General features: G+C 45.4%; 2 protein-coding genes across 2 annotated transcripts in view; one reads left to right on the top strand and one right to left on the bottom strand.

Annotated features, from left to right (window-relative positions):
* Positions 1-25,494, top strand: part of LOC149468140 (uncharacterized) — a 212,024-nt gene that overhangs the window by 127,222 nt on the left and 59,308 nt on the right. The gene's annotated exons all lie outside the window — the stretch shown is intronic.
* LOC149468143 (uncharacterized) overlaps positions 1-25,494 on the bottom strand; it is a 72,746-nt gene that overhangs the window by 46,998 nt on the left and 254 nt on the right. The window contains exons 2-3 of the mRNA XM_089670651.1: positions 23,738-24,046; positions 14,467-15,439 (exon numbers count right to left, since the gene is read on the bottom strand). Of these exons, the coding sequence (XP_089526777.1) occupies positions 14,467-15,439; positions 23,738-24,046 (1,282 nt within the window). The remainder of the gene's footprint in view (positions 1-14,466; positions 15,440-23,737; positions 24,047-25,494) is intronic.

Here is a 25,494-nt window from a genome sequence, read left to right as displayed (position 1 = left end):
CACACTCCCGCACTGTGAGGTCACACTCCCGCACTCTGAGGTCACACTCCTGCACTGTGAGGTCACATTCCCGCACCCTGAGGTCACACTCACGCACCCTGAGGTCACACTCCCGCACTGTGAGGTCACACTTCCGTACTCTGAGGTCACACTCCCACACCCTAAGGTCACACTCCCGCACTCTGAGGTCACACTCCCGTACTCTGAGGTCACACTCCCGCACCCTGAGGTCACACTCCCGCATCCTGAGGTCACACTCCCGCACCCTGAGGTCACACTCCCGCACTCTGAGGTCACACTCCCGCACCCTGAGGTCACACTCCCGCATCCTGAGGTCACACTCCCGCACCCTGAGGTCACACTCCCGCACTCTGAGGTCACACTCCCGCATCCTGAGGTCACACTCCCGCACCCTGAGGTCACACTCCCGCACTCTGAGGTCACACTCCCGCACCCTGAGGTCACACTCCCGCACTCTGAGACTCATAAAACTTTATTTTGGTGGTATTTATTCAGTGCTGAAATTTTTTTTTTTTTTTTGCTATATAAATGAAAATGTCCAAAAAGTTTGTAAAAAAAAGTGTTTCTCTTATAAAATATTGCAAATAAATAATCTTTCTTCATAAATTTTGGCCAAAATGTATTCAGATATCTTTTTAGTAAAAAAAAAAAACCCAAATTAGTTTATAACCAAAAATTATAATTTAAAAAAAAAAATTACATTTTTATTTTTTTATATTATTATGTTTTTTTACACCCATAAAGGCTGTAAAAGCAATAATTTCTCCTTCTCTCCGTCTGCATTCCTGCAGCCATTAAGAAATACTGTGAGAGCTGTGATTGGTCACAGCTTATCACATGGTACAAGTCTGTTGGGAATAGCCCTGTACCATGTGACCTCGGTGATCATTCACAGATTTCACTAGTAGTAAGCAATGATATCAGGAAGTGACATTCTCCTTACTACTGTTCATGTGATCACTTGTCTTCAGTTCACTGGTCTTCCCAGTGAATGGCTGTGCAGGGAGGGGAGATGTCAAGACAAGTCTAATAATTGGAGGAGAGCAGACTGAGCTCCCAGCACAGCTACAGAACTGACCATGCTGAGCTCTCATGCCTACTGTGGTCAGTTTTTAATAGGAAATCAGAGGGACTGGCAGGATCACCGGGGATCTCACACAAAGGAAGCAATACAGAGAGAAAAGACGTCTTCATACCAGGACATGGGACAGCCGGCACAGATCAGGAATAGGACATGTTGGAGGAACATATTCTTTGAAGGAGAAGTTCAGGCAAAGCTCTTTTGTCTGTACTTCTGTGGATCAGAGGAGTGCAGTTCATTCTGATCTCCTGTGACCCGTTTTCAGGTGAAGCCCGCTGTCAGCTGACGTCACTCAGCCGGTCCAGGCTGGGGAAAGATCCCAACATCAGAGTCTGGACCAGCCGCACCCTCCCCCTCCACAGCCCAGTGAGTGTGGGGGGGAGGGCAGAGAGCGGTGACTGACAGTCACCGCTCTCTGCTCAGAACGGCTGTGAGAACTCATGGTCAGCAATCACGTGATCGCTGAGTTCTCACACTTGGAGCCGGCGGGGGATGGGTGCAGCACCCACCTAGGGGCAAGGATAATTTTACAAAGTCAATAAATAAATGCCATACTTTTCTGGCCTTTAGATGGCGCTAAGTATCATAGAAAATAGAACCATCTTATTGCCAAATGTGGTATTCTCCATTTTATATCCATGGAAACCATTCACCCCGCCCAGCACAGAGCCTACTCCCTCTACTCCCCCCATCCCATTCACACAGAGGGAATGACAGGCACATTCACCGGGTGTATTGCTGTGCAATTGTTTTATGAACAGACTCCTAGATGATTACAGCTACTTATATAGGGCCATCAATTTACATATTACCCATCAGTCCCCGCCCCCGAGGAACCTACAGTCTAAGGTCCCTCACATTCATACATATACATACTGGGGCCAATATAGACAGGAGCCAATTACCTTCCAGCATGTCTTTGGTGTGTGGGAGGAAACCGGAGTACCCAGAGGAAACCCACGCAGGCACAGGGAGAACATGCATACTCCAGACAGGTAGGGAAGTGGTTGGGATTCAAATCAATGACATTAGAGCTGCTAGGAGGAAGTGCTAACCACTGAGCCACTGTGCTGCAGAATATGTTTCTATAAAGGTGGGAAGTATGTAGCAGTGAATAGACCTCCCAGCAATGTTATTACCAGGCTGCAGCTAGGGGGCACTCTAATGTGTACAGTGTGACCCCAGCAGAGTGATCCCATCTAGCCCACATTAACCCTCTCACTGCCAGAGCTGTTTCTGCATTTTTCTTTTGCGTACATATTAAACCGCAGACTTTGGGCCTGAAGATTAGTTAAACCCCCAAACATATATATCATGAAAGCCGAGGCCTGGAGAATAAAATGGTGATATTTTCGAATTTTTGAGAATACAGATACATTATTTTACCAATTTGTTAGTAAAATATAAAAGATGAGGTTGTGCCAAGTCAATAGATACCCAACATGTCCAGCCCTAAAATGGGGTGTGCCATTGAGATGATGAAAAACATTTTATATATATATACTGCTCAAAAAATGAGAGGAACACTTTGAAAACCCATCAGATCTCAATGGGAAAACTCTCTTGCTGAATATGTATACTGATATGGACAGGGCAATGTAAGGACGCCCCATCGTTTGAAGGAAATGAAAATGATTGATCTACAGAGGACTGAATTCAGACACCATGAAAATCAAAGTGAAAAAATGATGCAGCAGGCGAGTCCATTGTGCTGAAATTTAATTGCAGCAACTCAGAATGATACTCAGTAGTTTGTATGGCCCCCACGTGCTTGTATGCATGCCTGAGTGACAATGTCGGGGGAGGCTCCTAATGAGACGACCGATGGTGTCCTGGGGGATTTCCTCCCAGATCTGGACCAGGGAACCACTGAGCTCCTGGACAGTCTGAGGTGCAATCTGGCAGAGTTGGAGGAACCAAAACATGACATCCCAGAGGTGTTCTATTGGATTTAGGTTTGGTGGCCATTCAATGGTGTCAATTCCTTCATTCTCCAGGAACTGCCTGCATACTCTCCCCACATGAGGCCAGGCATTGTGATGCACCAGGAGGAACCCAGGACCCACTGCACCAGGAGGAACCCAGGACCCACTGCACCAGGAGGAACCCAGGACCCACTGCACCAGGAGGAACCCAGGACCCACTGCACCAGCGTAGGGTCTGACAATGGCCTAATAGCAGTCAGGGTGCCATTGTCTAGCCTGTAGAGGTCTGTATGTTCCTCCATGGAGATGCCTCCCCAGACCATCACTGACCCACCACCAAAATAGTTATGCTGAACAATATTATGGGCAGCATAACATTCTCCACGACCTCTCCTGACCATTGCATGTCTGTCACATGTGCTCAGGGGGAACCTGCTCTCATCTGTGAAAAGCACAGGGTGCCAGTGGTGGAGTTACCAATTCTAGTGTTCAATGGCAAATGCCAATCCAGCTCTATGGTGCTGAGCAGGGAGCATAGGACCCACTAGAGGACGTTGGGCCTTCAGTCCACCCTCATAAAGTCTGTTTCTGATTGTTTGGTCAGAGACATTCCCATCAGTGGCCTGCTGGAGGTCATTTTGTAGGGCTCTGGCAGTGCTGTTTCTCCTTCCACAAAGGAGCAGATACCAGTCCTGCTGATGGGTTAAGGACCTTCTATGGCCCTGTCCAGCTCTCCTAGAGTAACTGCCTGTCTCCTGGAATCTCCTCCATGCTCTTGAGACTGTGCTGGGAGACACAGCACTTCTGGCAATGGCACGTATTGATGTGCCATCCTGGAGGAGTTGGACTGCCTGTGCAACCTCTGTAGGGTCCAGGTATGGCCTCATGATACCAGTAGTGACACAGACCCTAGCCAAATGCCAAACTAGTGAAAAACAGTCAGAAAAGATGATTAGGGAAAAAATGTCAGTGGCCTGTCAGTGACGATCGCGGCGTCAGACCCCAGCCCCTCTCACCAAACTCGTGACCAAAGGACTAGCCAATCTAAAACCATGCTGTCATGTACGTAACAATACCACACCCAGCACAACGATTTTCCAGCTAATGGACTGCATATCGACGTACCGGCAGCCTGAATGCGCTTGTTACTGGGTCAGGTTAATTACGCAATTAACCCTTTACACTGCCACCACCTCCTTTTTATACAGAGAAAGAGGAAACTCAGCAATACACTAGGATGATTGGTTAATTGACAGTATACCGCTATCTCTACAGACCGGTTATACAGAGGGTTAAACACTCATTTATTTATTTTGGTACTTATATAGCGCTGTCAATTTACACAAAGCTTTCAACATACAGTCATGGCCGAAATTGTTGGCACCCTTGATATTTTTCCTGAAAATCAAGTATTTCACACAAAAAAGGTATTGCATTAACACATGTTTTGCTATACACATGTTTATTCCCTTTGTATGTATTGGAACAAATATAAAACAGAGGCAGAAAAGCAAATATGACATAATGTCACACAAAACCCCAAAAATGGGCTGGACAAAAGTATTGGCACCCTTAACTTAATATTTGGTTGCACACCCTTTGGAAAACATAACTGAAATCAGTCGCTTCCTATAACCATCAATAAGCTTCTGACACCTCTCACCCGGAATTTTGGACCACTCTTCCTTTGCAAACAGCTCCAGGTCTCTCTTATTGGAAGGACACCTTTTCCCAACAGCAATTTTAAGATCTCTCCACAGGTGTTCAATGGGATTTAGATCTGGGCTCATTGCTGGCCACTTCAGAACTCTCCAGCGCTTCTTTGCCATCCATTTCTGAGTGCTTTTTGACGTATGTTTGGGGTCATTGTCCTGCTGGAAGACCCAGGATCTTGGACGCAAACCCAGCTTTCTGACACTGGGCCCTACAGTGCGACCCAAAATCCTTTGGTAATCCTCAGATTTCATGATGCCTTGCACACAGTCAAGGCACCCAGTGCCAGAGGCAGCAAAACAACCCCAAAACATCATTGAACCTCCACCATATTTTACCGTAGGTACTGTGTTTTGTTCTTTGTAGGCCTCATTCCGTTTTCGGTAAACAGTAGAATGATGTGCTTTACCGAAAAGCTCTATCTTGGTCTCATCTGTCCACAAGACGTTTTCCCAGAAGGCTTTTGGCTTACTCAAGTACATTTTGGCAAACTGTAGTCTTGCTTTTTTATGTCTCTGTGTCAGCAGTGGGGTCCTCCTGGGTCTCCTGCCATAGCGTTTCATTTCATTTAAATGTCGACGGATAGTTCGCGCTGACACTGATGCTCCCTGAGCCTGCAGGACAGCTTGAATGTCTTTGGAACATGTTTGGGGCTGCTTATCCACCATCCGGACTATTCTGCGTTGCAATCTTTCATCAATTTTCCTCATCCGTCCACGACCAGGGAGATTAGCTACAGTGCCATGGGTTGCAAACTTCTTGATAATGTTGCGCACTGTGGACAAAGGCAAATCTAGTTCTCTGGAGATGGACTTGTAACCTTGAGATTGTTGATATTTTGCCACAATTTTGGTTCTCAGGTCCTCAGACAGTTCTCGTCTCCTCTTTCTGTTGTCCATGCTTAGTGTGGCACAGACAGACACACAATGCAAAGGTTAAGTGAACGTCTCTCCTTTTTATCTGCTTTCAGGTGTGATTTCTATATTGCCCACACCTGTTACTTGCCCCAGGTGAGTTTACAGGAGCATCACATGCTTGTAACATTCTTATTTATCCGCAGTTGTGAAAGGGTGCCAATACTTTTGTCCAGCCCATTTTTGGAGGTTTGTGTGACATTATGTCGAATTTGCTTTCTTTCCTCCCTTTTTTTGTTTTGTCCCAATACACACAAAGGGAATAAACATGTGTATAGCAAAACATGTGTTAATGCAATACGTTTCGTGAGAAATACATGATTTCCTGGAGAAATATCAAGGGTGCCAACAATTTCGGCCATGACTGTATATATATAGAACATTCACATCAGTCCCTAACCCTCAAGGGGTGTACAATCTAAGGTCCCTAACTTACATTCATGCATACACATATTACGGTCAATTTAGACAGGATCCAATTAACCTACCAGCATGCCTTTGGAGTGTGGGAGGAAACCCACGCAAGCACAGGGAGAACATGCAAACTCCATGCAGGAGGCACCATGGTCAGGAATCGAACCCATGACCCATTTACTGCAAGGCAGATGTGCTAACCACTAAGCCACTGTGCTGCCCACAGCAGGGACTCGTAAATTGCAATTAAGAGCTATAGAAACAATTCAACACTTTTAGAAAGTAAGATTTATTACTAAAAGGTCAAAAGGGTGCAGTAGAAATATTTACAGGAAGAAGATGTAACATATATATATATAAATATACAGAGCAATACAGCACAGCAAACAGATAACAGAAAGAAGTTTAGGTAAGTAAGTACTTGCCAAATAAATTCCTGGGGTTAAGCAGTTTCAAGTCTGATGAGCTAAAAAAGGGGTTTCTGGTCTCTCATTGGGTTTCGTTGTTGCCGTGAGATTCTCCTTTGCTTTCTGTCCGATAGATGTTATATTGAACGGTCCTCACTTGTCTGACTCCTCACAAGAACTAACTGCGTCTTTTTCCTACACAAAACCTCTTCCCACGATGGACAAGCCAAGCCTTATTTGGCAAGAGGATTGTATAGACATCCCCTTAGCAAGGTACGCTGAACGCGTTCCTGAGGGGGGGGGAAATCGGAGGAGAGAGACTGATTTGGGAGTTTAAGAGAAATACCAAAATGTAGTTGTTTGTAGCAGAATGGATGACCGCTCCCATCTCTGTGTGCATGATTGTGACAGCCTCCACCTGTAAAACCATGTCTGTTTTGGGGGTTGTCTCATTTTTGCCCATCTAGTGTACCTGTTGTTAATTTTATTAACACCAAAGCAGCTGAAACTGATGAACAACCCCCTCTGCTACTTACCTGAGCAGATCAATATCCCAGGAGGTTCATTGGCTTGGTGGTAGACTCTGATTAAAAAGTCTTCCTTTCATTTTTTTGAGCAATATCTATCTATATCTATTCATATGTATGATTTGACTTTCTGAGTGTCAGCTCTTTATAATCCCATTTTTCTGACTGCTCTTCTTTAACAATGTCACACGTGAAGATCTCTTTGTATCATCTCAGCTTGAGTCTAGTAGGAACGTGTGGATTCTGTTCATTCCTTCCACCTTCCAGTGGCAGTTGCTGCATATTCTTCTCAGGAAATTGTTGGCCTCATGGATCTGTTGCTACTAGAAGGTTTGTTATGGAATGACTGAGGCTCTGTTTTCATCTAAAATATAAAATCTATAAAAGAGATAACATCAGCGCAGAGTTGGAGGAAACAGAACAGACCTCCCTGTTGACTCCAAACTGATCCCCAAAAACTGCCCATGAACCCCAATCCCTTCATCCTGGGGGGGTAAAGATTATCAAACCTGATAAGGACACCCCGTCCTGGACTCATCTCCATCCCATCTCTTTCCTAAATGTCGATGTCTAAATCCTCATCCAATTTCTATCTAAATGGCTGAATTTATCCCCAAATCTCCTCATTTATAAAGTCTAAGTGGGCTTTGTTCCCTATAGACAAGCAGCCGACAATGTCTGACACACAATCCTCCTGAACCATCAAGTCCATCAGAGATCAGAACAGATGCTGCTTTCTTTGGATATGTACAAAGCAGATGAGACACCATCATGGTCCTATCTACCCCCCACCCTAACTCACTGGGGTCTAGGTGATGTCTTCCTGAAATGGGTCATGGCTCTATACAACCCCCATCTGTGATGAGTCAATGCCATGGAGTCCAGTCTTCCTGCTTTCTGATTTGTTACGGAACATGTCAGGGATGTCACCCCCCTCCCCCATTCATTCTAGTACCAGAACCGCTGGCTGCGCAGATCAGATCCAATCTGTGCATTAACCCTTTCTCTGCCGGGCCCTGAGATCCCCTTTTAACCCCTTGCCTACCGTGCACTGTCACCCCTTCCTGCTCAGGCCAGTTTTCAGCTTTCAGCGCTCTCACACTTTGAATGACACCAACTTTTCATCATTTTTGAGACAGATAGAGCTTTCTTTTCTTTTCTTTTGGTGGTATTTAATCACCACCGGGGGGCTTTTATTTTTTGCTAAACAAACTCAAAAATGACACAATTTTGAAAAAAGTTTCTGTTATAAAATGTAAATAAGTAATTTTTCTCCTTCACTGATGTGTGCTTATGAGGCTGCACTGATAGATGGTACTGATAGGTGACACTGATGGGTACTGACAGGCATCATTGATGGGCACTGAAAGGTAGCACTGATGGGCACTGAAAGGTGACACTGACTGGCAGTGATAGGTGGCACTGACTGGCACTGATAGGCAGCACCAACTGGCACTGATAGGCAGCACTGATGGGTACTGATAGATTGCACATATGAGGAGGCATTGATGGGCATTGACAGGTATCATTGATGGGCACTGAAAGGCAGCACTGATGGGCACTGAAAGGCAGCACTGATAGGCAGCATTGATAGGCAGCACTGATGGGTACTGATAGATTGCACATATGAGGAGGCATTGATGGGCATTGACAGGTATCAGTGATGGGCACTGAAAGGCAGCACTGATGGGCACTGATAGGCAGCAGTGATAGGCAGCACTGATCGGTACTGATAGACTGCACTGATGAGGAGGCACTGATGGACATTGACAGGCATCACTAGTGGACACTGAAAGGCTGCTCTGATGGGCATTGATATTTGGCATTGATGTACACTGACTGGAGGCAAAGGTGGGCACTGAAAGGCAGCACTGATGGAGCTGCACTGATGATCATTGCCCTGATTAAAAGTGTAGAGGAGAGGACTGCCGATAGCCAGCATTTCCTGTTTACATGTGATCAGGTGTGATTGGACACAGCTGATCACATGGTAGAGCCTACATCATTGGCTCTTTACCATGATCACTGATCCACTGTGTCCCCGGGGGTGTGCATGCGCAAATAGAGTGGGAGGATGTCATATGTCCTCCCAGAACAAGAGAGCTCCCCCCCATCCCTCATTTCCCTACACGGTGGGCAGGAGGCGGTTAAACTCAGGTGGTCAGACCATTTTTTAAATGTTTCCATTTTTTTATTTTTTACAAACAGCCTTGAAAATTGAGAAAATCAAATCTACAGAAAACTGTCAAAGAGCAATTTTGTCTAAAAATTATAATTTTTCACTTACAGTTTCCAAAATGTATAAAAGCGTACATTTTATGAAAGCATAGAACGGGTAGAATGAAAAGAAGGTGACCCCCCAAATCACACATTTTCTGAAAGCATAGAATTGTTAGAATGAAGAGAATTTGCCCCCCCCCCCCCCCCAAACTACATTTTATGAAAGCATAGTACCGGCAGAATAAAAAGAAAGTGACCTCCCCCCAAACTGTACATTTTCTGAAAGCATAGAAGCGGGAGAATAAAAACGTGACCCCCCCAAATCGTAAATTTTCTGAAAGCATGGAAGCGGGAGAATAAAAAGGTGACCCCCCCCTAAATCGTACATTTTCTGAAAGCATAGAAGCGGGAGAATAAAATGGTGACCCCCCCTAAATCGTACATTTTCTGAAAGCATAGAAGCGGAAGAATAAAAAGGTGACCCCCCTAAATCGTACATTTTCTGAAAGCATAGAAGCGGGAGAATAAAAAGGTGACCCCCCCTAAATCGTACATTTTCTGAAAGCATAAGGCAGGTAGAATAAAAAGAAGGGGACCCCCCCAACCGTACATTTTATGACAGCTTAGGACCAGTAGAATAAAAGAAGGTGCTAGTGATTTTTCAGGTCCCGTGATATTTGTGCAAATGTTAATAAAAATATATATATATTTTCACTAAAAAAATACATAAAAGTCATTGTTAGCCGAGACAAACAACAAAACTCACAAAATTCCCGCTAACTTCCCACTAAATCTAAAACTGGACTGCGGTAATCAATAAGAAATATTTGTACATTTTAGATTGCGCTTTTTTGGTAAATGGTGAAAATCAAATATTTGCAAAACTGTAAATGTGCAATTTAGTCTAAAAATCTGAAGGTTATAATTTTTCACTTATTATTTCCAGAATTTGTAAACGACCCCCAAACCAGACATTTTCTGGAAGCATAGAACCAGTGGAATAATAAAAAGTGCTACAGATATATTAGACCCGCAATAGTTGGGCAAACGTTTATTCAATCTCTATTTTTATTAAAAATACACTAAAATCATTATTAGAGACATAAACACAACACAACGTACAACATTCCTGCTATAGTCCTACTAAGGCCTCGTTCACACAGGAAATCCTATAGTGTACGCCCTGCCAGGCCTCGGTTCCCCACACGGTGATGGACACGTGCTGTGCGGTCCCATTGGTGTCATTGGGGATTCAGAGACTGCATGGAGGACACAGCTGCTGCCCCCATCCTGACATCCATGAGGGTGCACAGCCCTGAATGCAGACAGTGTGACTTCTGGGACATGCATCCACATGGATGTCAGATTGAGATCAGCAGCTGTGTGTGTGCAGCCGCTGCGTGCCAATTGGCATCAATGGGACTGGTTGTACAGGGATACACAGAGCACCACTGTATACACATGTGGGTGAACAAGGCCTGACATGGGCCTATGCTGTAATGTGCCCTGTAAGGATGAGGCCCCACTTTTTTATTATTTTAATTGTTTTTATAATTTTATTGTATTTATTTTTTTGTGGGGGAGGGGGGTGGTTAGATATCAGAGGACTAAAGAAATCCTCAGAGTCCTCAATGCAACCTCAGCTGCACTGTAGATGAATAAATAGGAGTCTACTGTACAGAGGCTTCTATTCATTCATGAAACTAAAGCACAGAAAACACTCTTTACTATGCTTCAGTGATGAATGAACACAGGAGTGATCGGTACTGATCACTCATTGTGTTCATTCAGGAAGGGGCTGGTAAACATGACATTCCAACCCCCCACTCTCCATCCTGAAAACCACACTGATCTTCCACTCCAGCAGCAGCTACGGCCATGGGCGGGGGTAGAGGGGAAGCTGGCCAGCAGCACTGCAGGGAAGGTGCTTCAGGGGATCAGTAAGAGGTCTAAGGACAAGGGGGGAGTCTGAGCGGCAGAGGGAAATATTTAGACATTTTGATTCCCAGTGGCTCCCCTGCAGCAGCTGAAGCTGGTGGGAGGGGAGAGGAGAAGAGGCCAGCAGCAGGGAAGCTAAAGGTAGATCTGTGCTGTGGGCGAGCAGTGGGTGCTGCGAGGGGGATTAGTGCTGCGGGGGGGATGTTAGAGGTGCAGGGAGCCATCCTAGAGGACAGGCAGAGGGTCTGTGGAGTGGAGGGAAGCTCAGGAGACCATGAGGTTATAGCAGAAGGGGAAAGCCATGGACATACGTCATACTGACCTGGCCAGCTGGAAGCAGTTCTATAGGTCAGTACAACACCCATCCATGGCAGCACAAGGGTTAATGATCACCTCGGGGGGGTTTAGGGCACCAACATTTTCCATCATTTCATCAGCACACACCATTCTAAGGATGGACATGTTGGGTGTCTATTTACTCAGCACAACCTCGTATTTTACATTTTACCCCACAAAAAAAGTAAAATCTTACATTTGTGTTCTCTAATATAACATTTAGTGTATTTATTTACTGAAATTTAATCTTGATAAATCATTGAGCTTAATCATGTGAAATACAAAACTGGAACTACCACCATTTTATTCTCCAGGGCCTCTGATGTCACAGAATAGATGTTTGGGGGTTTATCTCATCTTCAGGACCAAAATCTGCATTTTCCCATGTGTGCAAAATCATGCAGAAACAGCTCTGGCAGTGAGAGGGTTAATGTGGGCTAGATGGGATCACTCAGCTGGGGTGACATTAGAGCTCCCCCTAGCTGCAGCCTGGTAATAACATTGCTGGGAGGTCTATTCATTTCTCTGCTCCATACTTCCCGTCTTTATAGAAACATCTCCTGACATTTGGGGGTCTATTCATAGAATGTTTGTATAGCAATTCCCTCAGTGAGAGTTCATGTCCATTCCTCCTGTGTGAATGGGGGAACCAATGTTATTAGGATCACATCTGAGCTGCTGGAATGTCTTCCATTGATGGAAAATACATTGAAAACTTCTTCTCCTGCCATCAATGGCCAACCCGGTCCCACACTTCATCCATGTCTTTGGGGGCCTCTGATCTCCTTATGAACTGTTTCTTCCATGATGAAGATCAGCCATGGAGTATATCTGAGGTGTATATCAGGGTGTGCTTCTTCCCCACATGAGAGCTGGGATGTCCAGCAACATTCATCTAGAAGACATTTCCCGCACTCAAGGTACTAATACACCTCCAGGGTTGTGTGGGACCCCTGATGTACAAGAAGACAGGACTTCAGTGAGGAACATTTCCCTCACTCAGGACAGGAAAATGGCTTCTCCCCTGTGTGGGACCCCTGATGTACAGGAGGACAGTGTCAAGGATTCGTTAAACGATCACCCTGTCACGTGTCCACCACACGCCACGCCCACAGCGACTAGCTAACCGTGACGCACGCGTGCGGCCGCGACAGGGTGGTAAAGAGGGGATAATAAAGGGATTTACACTTAAATATCTCAAACCATATATAAGATCAGCCGTGATACCTTTTCACAGCCCACACTACCTCTGGCCACCACCAGATGGAGACTCCACTCCAATCCAGCTGGTTGACCACACACTGGCAGATAGGATCTTACATACAACCTGGTGCCCTGATTAGAGTTGAGGACCAGCTTAGTAATCACACACCCTTCTAAAGGTCCCTTCAGCTATCCTAGCTTTTACCCCGGTGTTGATAACCCTTCCACTGTCCACACCCCCCCACACCAGACGCACCACAAAGGTAGCCTGCCACCACCCAACAGTTTATCCACAGAATGGTCTGTTGAGACACCCCACACACACAGATCTCCGTCTGGCAGATCTGTTACCTTTGCAATCTGCATGCAATCTGCCCACTCACAGTGCAGTTGCATACAGATTGGCAATGAGCTTGACCGAGCATTTTAAAGGCACTAAAATACAATACAATCTAACCCAATCTAATCTCTCCAATCTAATCTCTCCAATCTAGTCTCTCCGAAGATATGAGCACGAGCTTAAATACACAGAAGTTCACTAATTAATTTTAAGATTTAATTTCCCAAAGTGGGCAGAGCATAAAATATGTACAAAATATAAAAGGTTACAGAAAATACAAAAGATATAAGAAGACACACAAATGACTAATTACTATAAAATAAAAGGGAATAAAAAGACAGAATAACACTTTACTCTGCGACTGGAGCAAGCCAGAAACTTAGCAATCCATTGGTCAATCCAACCAGCTCCGTACGGATCACAAATGTCCATGTACCCAATTTATTGGGATTAGTACATGGGCAGGACATTAGTCTTCGGCCAATTGACTCTGGGGGAGGTGGTCCTGACCTGCCCACAAGAGTTACTGTGTGTGGACCTGCCCAAGTTCAATTGGGCCAAGACTGGCCTGTACATCAAGTCGGGGATTGGATTTCTGACACCAGCGTGTCAGCCCGATCGCAACAGTACCAAACACCCTCCGACTGTCGCACCCCCGCGTCATCTAATCATTCTATGCATTTTCCTGGCTTTCTCCCCAAGCCAAAAATATGATTTTCATATGCAAATGTAGCGCACAGAATGGCCTGCACAAAAGAAGCTTGTTCATATCTCTGCAACTAATATTTCAGCTTTTATAAGAGATTAAACATCCCCCTTTGATGAATGCATATAGCTAGCTGTCCTGTCTCCTATAACAAATTCCTAAACTGGTTTTCCCAGCAGGTGATCATCTCATTAACACAAAGTTGTCACCTCCAGGAACCTGGCTTTAGACTAATTGATGCTAAATGATGATTGGGTCTGTAAGGCCTATGGAGTAATTGTGTATACATACACATCTGACCCCAGACCATTGTCTGTACCTTCTATTCATTTCCCTACTGCCCAGGGGCTCAATGTACATCCTTAATGACCAGACTGTTCCTGCACACACCTTTGCAATGAAAGGGCCTGACATAATCTAATCTACTCAACCTGTCATGGCTATGATACCATATTTCCACTCAAATCTTACATGTCCGTTACAATAAATTTTACATATCCGTTACAGACAGGACTTCAGTAAGGAACATTTCCCTCACTCAGGACAGGAATATGGCTTCTCCCCTGTGTGAGATTTCTGATGTTTGTGCAGACTGGACTTCACTGAAAAACATTTCCCGCACTCAGGACAGGAAAGTGGCTTCTCCCCCGTGTGAGATCTTTTATGTTTACAAAGACTGGACCTGTCTGAAAAACATTTCCCGCACTCAGGACAGGCATACGGTTTCTCCCCAGTATGAGTTCTCTGATGTATGTAAAGATTAGACTTCTGTGTAAAACATTTCCCGCACAAAGTACAGGAATACGGCTTTTCACCAGTGTGAGATCTCTGATGTCTGGAAAGATCGGACTTCTGTGAAAAACGTTTCCAGCACTGAGAACAGGAATATGGCTTTTCCCCTGTGTGAGATCTCTGATGTTTGTAAAGACTGTATTTTTGTGAAAAACATTTCCCGCATTCAGGGCAGGAATACGGCTTTTCCCCCATGTGAGAGCTCTGATGTATGTAAAGTTGGGACTTCCTTGAAAAACATTTCCCGCACTCAAGGCAGGAATAAGGCTTCTCCCCCGTGTGCAATCTCTGATGTGTGTAAAGATTAAATTTATGTGAAAAACTTTTCCCGCACTCAGAACAGGAGTGTGGCTTTTCACCTGTATGAGATCTCTGATGTGTGTAAAGATTAGCCTTCCTTGAAAAAATTTTCCCACACAGAGGACAGGAATATGGCTTTTCAACCGCATGAGACTTCTGATGTCCGACAAGTTTTGATTTTTCTACAAAACATTTCCCACACTTAGAACAGGAATATGGCTTCTCCCCTGTGTGAGATCTCTGATGTTTGTACAGACTAGATTTTTGTGAAAAACTTTTCCCGCATTCAGGGCAGCAATATGGCTTTTCCCCCATATGAGAGCTCTGATGTATGTAAAGATGGGACTTCTTTGAAAACCATTTCCCACACTCAGGACAGGAATATGGCTTCTCCCCCGTGTGTAATCTGTGATGTGCGTACAGATTGGATTTATGTGAAAAACTTTTCCCGCACTCAGGACAGAAAAACGGCTTTTCACCTGTGTAAGATCTCTGATGTGTGTAAAGATTAGCCTTCCTTGAAAAAGATTTCCCGCACTCAGGACAGGAATATGGCTTTTCAACCGCATGAGACTTCTGATGTCCAACAAGTTTTGATTTTTCTATAAAACATTTCCCACACTGAGAACAGGATTACAGCTTCTTCCCCATGTGCAATCTCTTATGATGATAAAGGTTAGACTTATCTGAAAAACATTTCCCACATTCAGAACAGAAATATGGCTTCTCTCCTGTGTGAGATCTCAGATGTTTGTACAGACTGGACCTAGCTGAAAAAATTTCCCACACTCAGGACAGGAATGTGGCTTCTCCCCTGTGTGAGATTTTATATGCAAATTAAGATGGGATTTATAATGGAAACCTTTCCCGCACTCAGTACAGAAGAACCTCCTCCCTGTTGGAAGGCCGGCCCGGTCCCGCACAGTCTGAGGTTCCTCAGGATACGAGGAATCTGATGGTCCATCTACACTGGGTGGTGCCGGATGGACATTGGAGGGAGCCGGGTTTTCTCCTGGACTATACTGTGTGATGTCCTCATCTTCTACTTTCCAGTCTGGAGACAAAGTGAGACAATCCTCGGAGGTTTTCCTCATCTCCCGGCCATGGACTAAAATACAAAGACAAAGAGGATTACTAGACAGGAGCTGATTGGTTCCCCCAAACCAGGACTCCGCCCACATCAGGCAGCTTGGTCTCTGAGGAGCTTACAATTCCACCATCAAGGGAACTAGGAAATGGCTCCTCTGATCTCCTACCAGGTCATTTCTTTATTCATGGACCTTAGTCAGAGAGTGAGGAAACAACCAGAACTGATACATAAATTGTGTCTGCAGCACAGAGAAGGAAGATTATCCGAGAGAAATCCAGGAATACAGGACGGGGAACACAGCTCAGGAAAGTGACCAGGGGATTACAGGCTGATATCACCCAGTCCCCGCCCTACTCTGGACCAATCAGTGAGCAGTATGGGTGGAGGAATGGATTTAGTGTTCATGACCCACCTGTGCTGATCTCTGTAGGAGTGTCCTCCTCTATAAATGTCCCCGTTATTCCATCCTCCTCCATAGACTGCTGATCATCCCTCACATACGCCTCTTCTTCTTCTGCTTTCACCTCAAATTCTGTATCGATTGGATCTCCACTCTAAATCAAGAAAATATCACATAAAAATATCCACTTATCACCCCTACAAGTCCATGTTCTAGATTTTCCATCCCACCAACCTTGCAATGGTGAGGGATGGTGTGACCTTCCTGTGTGGAATCCCAGGAATACAGAGGACGGGGACATCTCTCTGGTGGGTTCCTGGTATTAGGTGGCTCCATCATATTCTTGTGTCCTTCTGAAAACTCCTCCATCACTCCATACTCCTCATCCTCCTCTTTATACTCTTCTTTAACATCAATATTCTCATCCCCGAGGATTCCACTCTGAAAGATATAATAAAACATTCATTGTAACAAACATGCTGTGTATAAATCACAACTACCAATAATTGTCATCATCTACCTGATGATGGTGAGGGATGGTGTGACCTTCCTGTGTGGAATCCTGGGAATACAGAGGACGGGGACATCTCTCTGGTGGGTTCCCATGACTGGATCCATCTGTAGGAAACACACACACTGACTGAATCCATTGTTTCTATGTGTTTATCAGATGATGGGGGATCTAGGTGGATCCTCCGTACTGCTCTCTCCTTTACAATAAAGTCTCCTCTTACCCGGTGATGTGAGGGGCGGCTGATTGTCCATCATGACGTCCTTGTAGAGATCCTTGTGTCCTTCTAAATACTCCCACTCCTCCATGGAGAAATAGACAGTGACACCCTGACACCTTATAGGAACCTGACACACACAATGATACAGTCACCATCCAGACACATCCCTTGTCTGTTACTGGAGAATGTCCCAGAATTCCCGGCACCGCTCACCTCTCCTGTCAGCAGCTCCATCATCTTCTTGATGACTTCTAGAATCTTCTGCATGTTGTGTCTCTCAGGGTTTAGGGAGTCACATGGAGGCACTGTGATGGTCATATGATCACCTGACTTCAGAAGAGGAAATCTCTATATTGAGGAACCAATAGGAATATCATGTTAGACTCCCAGAATCCTCCTCACCTCTCCGGTCAGGTCTGTGTTTCATTAATAGAGATAAGAGTGATGTCATGTGACCTCCCAGAATCCTCCTCACCTCTCCGGTCAGGTCTGTGTTTTATTAATAGAGATAACAGTGATGTCATGTGACCTCCCAGAATCCTCCTCACCTCTCCGGTCAGGTCTGTGTTTTATTAATAGAGATAACAGTGATGTCATGTGACCTCCCAGAATCCTCCTCACCTCTCCGGTCAGCAGGTAGATGATCTCCAGGGTGAGGTTTAGTATCTTCTCAGTCATGTGACTCCGGTCCTCCTCCATCCTCATTGGTGCCATCATGTGATCTATACAGGTCTCCTTGTAGACGGATAACTTTGGGAAATGAAAGTAAGAATGATTTGGATGGTATTGATCACACAATAATAGGATGTGGATGTGAGGGGGGAATAGGAGGGTTGCTGGACATTGAAGAACTACTCCCCCCATGGGAAGATGTTTAGTCGGGACTGTTTAGTATTTGTTACACTTTGGAGGTCCCGGGACCCTCTTGACCTGCCAGATCAGAAATCCCCTTTTCTCTGTTGGGTTTGTTTGGTCTCTGAACTGGTTTTGATGAGTTTTAGATCTTCAGACAAGGAATGATAAATATGATCCTTCCTTTGACATGTTTCCTCTGAGGCAGTGCTGTGAGGTCAATGTTGGGTCATCGTGGTGTCCAGGAAGGGGAACTTGCTGACTATTGGCTGGATTTACTGGCTAATCAGGATAATTGCCAGAACTCCGGCTGCAAGGCTCCAATCTCTGACAGCTTTCTAACTGACAGGAGTGATGTCACTGTCACTCTCTGCAGTATGAGAAGGGATTGGATAGAATAGAAGGATGGTGCTGGTGGAGGAGAGAGCTGTGAGGGAGGGGTCTGGTCTCCTTCCTCCAATGGTAGCCCAGTATGGGTAGGAGGAGGATGGCAGGGGGTAGGGTCTTGTTTTCATCATTGGCAAGTATACTGTAGTACACACGACATTGTACAGAGTGGTGGTGGGTTCCTGGGGCTCTGAATTCCAGCACCGGGCACTGCCAGAGCCTGTGTCATGGGAAGGTATTGGAGTGTCTCCTGAAGATGTTCAGCACTGACCCCTGACTACCTTTTAGTTGATAATTCACCAACAGACCTCCTCTAAGAATGAGTTCCCACCAAGGGGTGAAAGACTTCCCTTCTTCATTCCGCTTGGTATCTTGGAAAATGTTATTTGACCGGTCAGATGATAAGAAGATGAAGGTTGCCTTCCTTTCCTGGTAGGAGTTCTGTAAGAAGGTCTGGAAAATAGGTTCAGGTGGGAGGACAACCAGAGACCAAGAGCCCCCCTCCCTACCTCAGAGTCCCATGAGCCCTACAACCTTCTCTTCCCTCAGAGATATGCTACCTGCCAACCCTATCAACCCAGATTTCACCATCTACTCTACACCCTCAGGGGTCCCAAAGTCTCTCATCCTTAGTACCTCCTGAGAGTCCTCTCAGCTCCCCTTCATCCCTCAGACCCCTCATTTTTTTCCTCCTTCTGACACCAATGATGGAACATATTCTTCATGGCAGGCTGGGGAATGTTTTGTTCCGGGTAGAGAAGAAAAATCTGTTTCGCTGCACATCCAAAAAAATAAATCACCTTTATTTGGACATATTCAAACCAGACCCTCCACAATGTATAAAAGAGGGAACATAGCACTTCAGTGGTGATTGCTCTTCATTCATTTGGAATGTTTTCTTCCTCCTGAGCAGCAATGTAAGGGGCTCTATGCTCCATACTCCTGACCCCGGCACTCCATCATTGTGTTGGCTGCATAGTGTAATGATTGCCCATTGGCTGCCTGTGTAGTGTCATCATTGCCCTTTGTAGGCCATGTATGGTCAGGATGGTCCTTGTCTTGTCTATTTATTGTCAGTGCTGTTTGTTTAGAGGACCATATTACTAGAATTTATCTCCACAATGAGGAGAATGTTCCGGCCCCGGAAGTGGGGGAATGTTCTGCCCCTGAAGGGGTTCATCTGGGTTCCCACACTATATATGTGTGTATCATCATCTGCTGGAGATAAAAGACGTCACAGTGACTATGGAGGAAGAGGACGGACATGACTATGGAGGAAGAGGACAGGCGTGACTATGGAGGAAGAGGACGGACGTGACTATGGAGGAAGAGGACGGACGTGACTATGGAGGAAGAGGACAGGCGTGACTATGGAGGAAGAGGACGGACGTGACTATGGAGGAAGAGGACGGACGTGACTATGGAGGAAGAGGACGGACATGATGGGGGTTACTGGGTGGAAATAGGAAATCTTATTACCTCCTCTGCTGCCACTTCAACCAATGTCTACTCTTCTTTGAGCCACATGAAATGTCCTGTCTTTGTTCAGATCACTTCCTGTCTGTACCTGACATCACTTCCTGTCTGTACCTGACATCACTTCCTGTCTGTATTCCATAGAGACTTCCTGTCTGGGTTTACATGAGATCACCACCTTGTGGAGTTCAGAGGAACTGCAGCCCTCAAAATATCTCATAATAGCCATTCCTGTATATTATCTACCTTTGAGGGCTACCACAGAAGATCAACAATTATTTTAAAAATAAAGAAAAATAAATCTAGATCTTTTGCAACCAACTGTTTATGTAATAAAATATCTAAAGAAAAGTCTTAAAGACACAGAACACAAGTTAAAAACAAAAGGTAAACCCAATGAAACAGATACCTCCGAAATGTATATTTTTGTTGAAGAAAATGCAAATATACATCCTAAAGTATAAGAATATCTATCAATCCACTGATAATGAAGATGTTAGACATAAATGACAAGGATGTAATGGTCACAGAGGAATGGTGGTGGAGATCTCTCACAGTAAGAACACTTCCTTGAATGGTTCTATAAATAAAGAATGAATCCTGGAGGGAATAAAGCTGTAAAGCAATAAATAATATATAAACTGGGCCATCCACTTCATCCATAAAGACATTGTGATTGAAGATCTTCTAGATCACATAGAAGGAGGACTCATCCATGATTTCATACATTTGTTTGGAAGGATAGAACAATCCTCAGAAGGGAACATGTAGGATGACAGGAAAGGCTCCTGACTGGTGAGATCCTCCAAACATAATGATGACATCCATGAACTGGAGCGAGCTCGTTGGGGTGATAAAGCCAATCTGGAAACACTGTGTAGACGTTCTCCAAGAATGCAGCACACTCCAGGTGTGGAGAAAGTCTCCAGGTGGGTTTAGCCTGTCATTTATCATAGGTAGACATGTCCACACATGGACTTCCACAGGGACCCCCGAGACTACATATAGAACTTGTACAGTGTCCCCAGGTCTCCAGGTGGGTTTAGCCTGTCATTTATCATAGGTAGACATGTCCTCACATGGACTTCCACAGGGACCCCCGAGACTACATGTAGAACCTGTACAGTGTCCCCAGGTCTCCAGGTAGATTTAGTCTGTAATTAATAATGCACAAATGTCCATATATATGGATTTCTACAGGGACCACTGATACCATCTATGCATGGCTTGGATGTCACCCAGATTACTAGGAGCCCATAAAGCAGATGACCATAAAAAGATATAAAAGTCCACTCACTGTCATGGAGCTTCAGATCAAAGGACCTTTGATCCAGGAAAGAACCAAAGTGTATCCATCATGGAGAGATATAGAGAGCACCATCATAGGATCAGATGGGAAAAGACTGACATGTGACTGGTTTGGTTGGTATCCCAAAAGGACAAACAAACTGGAACATGGGAGCCAATAAACACCAGATGCTAGTGCCAAAAAAGTGTACTTTACATTAAACATACAAAACACCCCAAAGCCACCCAATACCAACACAAATACAGAGGTACCATTCTCCATATTCTGGATAGTCAAATCCAAAAGTGTAATGGTCCTAGCATGGTAGGTATACGTGGATTTCAAATTGAACTAATTTTATTCCAATAAATCTACAAAACTCTCATCTTCCTGAGGTTCACCGTGCCAGAGAATGAGAACGTCATCGATGTACCTGAACCAACCAGTGATGTTGCTCAGGTACCCTGACAAGGCCTCATCCCCAAGCACTGACTTCTCCCATTCTTCAACATAAAGGTTAGTGTAGGCCGGTACACATATTTTTCCCCATTGTAGTACCTTGTGCTTGGCAATAACATTTATATCCAACAGGAATGGATTATTTTCCAACAAAAACTTGAGTAATCCGAGAACAAAATGTCTATGTGCAAAATGATTCTAGGTCTGCTGTTGAGTGATTTTCTATAACCTTTAAATCCTTCTTATGAGGGATAGAGGAATATGTCACGGTCCCCCCTCGCTCTCCCTCATCTTCCTCCCCCCTCCTGTCACGGCTTCCCCCTCGATCCCTTTCATCCTCCCCCCTCCCTTCCCCTTACAGGTTCCGACATCCCGCACAAGCCTACATCAAAGGCTGTGCAGGAGGTCAGGAACTGTTCCCTGTGATGTGGTTAGCACCTCTCCCCAGCTCTGCCAGGCAGGAGTCTGACACCCCGCTGTGCCTGCACATGGATTCTTCATGTGCAGGCCACCGGGGTGTCTCTGCGCACGCCCCTTCCTTGTCCTGGTGGGCGCAGTGTGGCCATGAGGCTTCTCGTGCTCTGCGCCTGCCAGAGACAAAGGCCGCGCTCCCTGGGCGCAGCCAGAGTGAGTGGAGCTCACCTCATTGCCCCGGCAACCTGACACAGGGCTGGCCTTTACCAGGGCAAACAGGAAGCATCCTGCTCCGGGATAAGAGGACAGGAGCAGGACCCAGGTGTTTGTTGGTCCCCTGCTCAGAGAGAGAACAGCTGTGTGTGGTCTGAGCCAAGGCCAGACCCCATTGCCCATTGCCCCGCTGAGTGCTCTGCTGATTGCTGTGTCCCTGGGGGTTACCCCTGCCTGCTGCCACTGTGTGCCTAGAAGTTACCCCTGCCTGCTGCCGCTGTGTGCCTGAGGAGTTACCCGTCTGCTTCCGCTGTGTGCCTGAAGAGTTACTCCTGCCTGCTGCTGCTGTGTTCCTGAGAAGTTTCCCCTGCCTGATGACCGCTGTGTCTCTGGGGAGTTACTCCTGCCTGCTCTGCTGATCGCTGTGTGCCCAGGAAGTTACCCCTGCCTGCTGACCGCTGTGCCTGAGAAGTTACCCCTGCCTGCTGACCGCTGTGCCTCAGAAGTTACCCCTGCCTGCTGACGCTGTGTGCCTGAGAACTTACCCCTGTCTGCTGCTGCTGTGTCTCTGGGAAGTTACCCCTGCCTGCTGCCGCTGTGTGCCTGAGAAGTTACCCCTGTCTGCTGCTGCTGTGTCTCTGGGAAGTTACCCCTGCCTGCTGCCACTGTGCCTGAGAAGTTATCCTTGCCTACTGACCACTGTGCCTCTGGGAAGTTACCCCTGCCTGCTGCTGCTGTGTGCCTGAGAAGTTACCCCTGCCTTCTGACCGCTTTGACTCTGGGAAGTTACCCCTGCCTAAAACCATGAGTGTTCATATTTCCCCCACCTGGACTACCCCATTGAATCTCTATATTGCCCTGTCTGGACTGCCCCATTGAATGCTCATATTTTCCTTGCCTGGACTGCCCTGTTGAATCTCCATATTGCCCTTGTCTGGACTGCCCTATTGAATTCCCATATTCTCCCTGCCTGGACTTCCCCATTGTACACCCACATTCTCCCTGCCTGGACTACCCCATTGAACACTTGGATTAATACTTGCTTGGACTGCCCTATTGCATGCCTGGATTTTTATAGCTACCTGGACTGCCCCACTGAGTGTTTGGGCCATCGTTACCCAATTCACCCTATTGTGGGCCGGATTATCGCTGTTCTGACTCCTCCCCCCCTCTTCCCCCCTTTTTTGGGTACCCGGATGCTACCTTATTACCTTGATTGAGTGTCTTTCCCATTTCAATAAAACTTTGTGTGTTTATCATCCTCCGTGTGTGTTCTGTCCTGCCTACGCTTCCATCACAGGGTATAATGCCTCTACATCTAATGTAAGATGACATCATCAGGTACTAACAAATCATTTACAACTTTTAGGAGGTGCAAAGTGTCTCTCACATAGGAGGGTAAAGCCACCACAAAAGGTTGTAGCAATTCATCAATATACTCATTGACTTTCTTGTGAGGGACCCCCTCCCTGAGATAATAGTTCTTCCAGGAAGGGGTCAACCACTGATTTATGGACTTTTGGAAGTCTATTAAAATGGTATCTGGATTTAATACCTAAAAGAAGGTTGTGGTCTTTTTATCAATGTTACCCTTCTCAGAAGCTTCCTCAGTCACACCAGAGAGGACCTTCTGACCATTCTCCAGGTTGATGGTTGTTATCTTAGTGTACCTTTCCTTATGTTTTATGATCTGTTGACACATCAACACATATCTTTGTTGATCCATGATGACAAGGTTTCCCCCCTTGTCAGTAGGCATGATCACAATGTCATGACAGTTCATAAGCTGTTCCAAAGCAACACGTTCTTCACCCATAGGATCATCATATGCCATCTTCCCAAAATTCACCGTTTTTACTTCTCTGATAACCGTAGCCACAAAACACTGAACTCCAGCTACTGCCGACAAGAAGGGAAAGAGAAGATTTAACACGTAAACCCTGATCATCGGATCTCATTTTATGATAACAGATCAATGATCTCTTATCAAAGTTGGGACCGTTTCTCCAACCGATTAAACTCTCTGGGAATCCCCAGCTATACCTAACGTTCTGCTTTCTCATTTGTTCAAGTAATGGTTCAATATTCTCCTTCTTATTAAAGTTTCCACTGCTAGGTCAGCAAAGATCTGCAAATGTATATCTCCATATTTTATTGCTGCCCTTCCTTTTATCTTCTTCCAAAGCTCCTCTTTATCCCGGTAATAATGTCATTGTACAATCACATCTCTCAAATTTTCTCTTCTACCTTCTTGCCATAATCTTCCGATTCTATATACTTTATCAGTTTTAAGTGGCTCTGTTGCAGGTCTGTCCATTACTATTACAAGCATTTTCCCTGTTGTTTCCATTACACTTTCTCCTTGGGAAGTCTCGGGGAAACCTTGAATCCTTAAATTGCATCTTCTTTCCCTGTTCTCCTGATTTTGCAGTTTATATAGCAGATTTCTCTGTTCTTTTCTCATTTCCGTCATCTGTCTCTATAAATTTATTATGGCTTGGGCATGTTTATCCAATTCTTCCTCCGTGTCTTCTACCCTCTTCAATACCTGCCCCAAATCTTTGTGCTGTTTCACCATCTCCACTTTTATTGACTTTTCTAACCCTTTAAACATTTCTGCAATTTCTGTTTTAGTGGGTAATTGAGAGTTCTTTTTCTGATCTTCTATGTTCTCCAAATCTGCTGTTTTTCCTATATCTCCTTCCTCTATATCCTAACTAACGTTGGTCATGTCCGGGACAATCTAGAGCATTCTCCAGTGCTTCCATCTCTGTTCTTCCACTTATTCCTTGCTGTCTCTCGGGGGTCTGTTTCTCTTGTTGGGGTATATATTTTTGAATTGAGCTTGTCTGGGAGGCCTTTGGCCCTCCTCCTTTTATCCCTTTATTTTTCATACTGTTGACATTTTTTCCCTTTTCTCCTTTCTCTCCCCTCCTATAGACCTCTGTTAGTCTCCAGTCCCCTTTTGGATCCTATTGATTTTAGTTTATCCTCCTTCCCCTTCATCTTTTTCAGGATCCCCGGGGTTCTGTCCCCTGGGTGCCTCCCCCCCTCAGACTTACTTCACAGTTCCAATCAATTATAATAAGTTATTTCATTTAAATTTTCCTTTTTCATTTCATCTCAGTCACCATCCTGATCTCTTCTTCCTCCACACCAGGTGATTCAGTCTTCAGATGGGTCTTCTCCTGAATGAGTGAGATGTCTGCTTCCCTGTCTGTTGGTACAGCTTCCGGGGGGGGGGTTCCCTTGGTGCCCCTACAGGGGACCTGACAGCTCCAGCATGATGGTATCCAGGAGGGGGGTGGTAAGGAGAGGGGAGAGAGGTCCACCACTTCCTGCACTCC

The sequence above is a fragment of the Staurois parvus genome, unplaced genomic scaffold (genome assembly GCF_062004578.1).
Source record: "Staurois parvus isolate SC_StPar_1 unplaced genomic scaffold, SC_StPar_1.0 ptg000092l, whole genome shotgun sequence".
Taxonomy (NCBI): Eukaryota; Metazoa; Chordata; class Amphibia; order Anura; family Ranidae; genus Staurois; species Staurois parvus.
The sequence above is the reverse complement of the archived record's forward strand: the minus strand, read 5'-3'. Positions and strand labels throughout refer to the sequence as shown.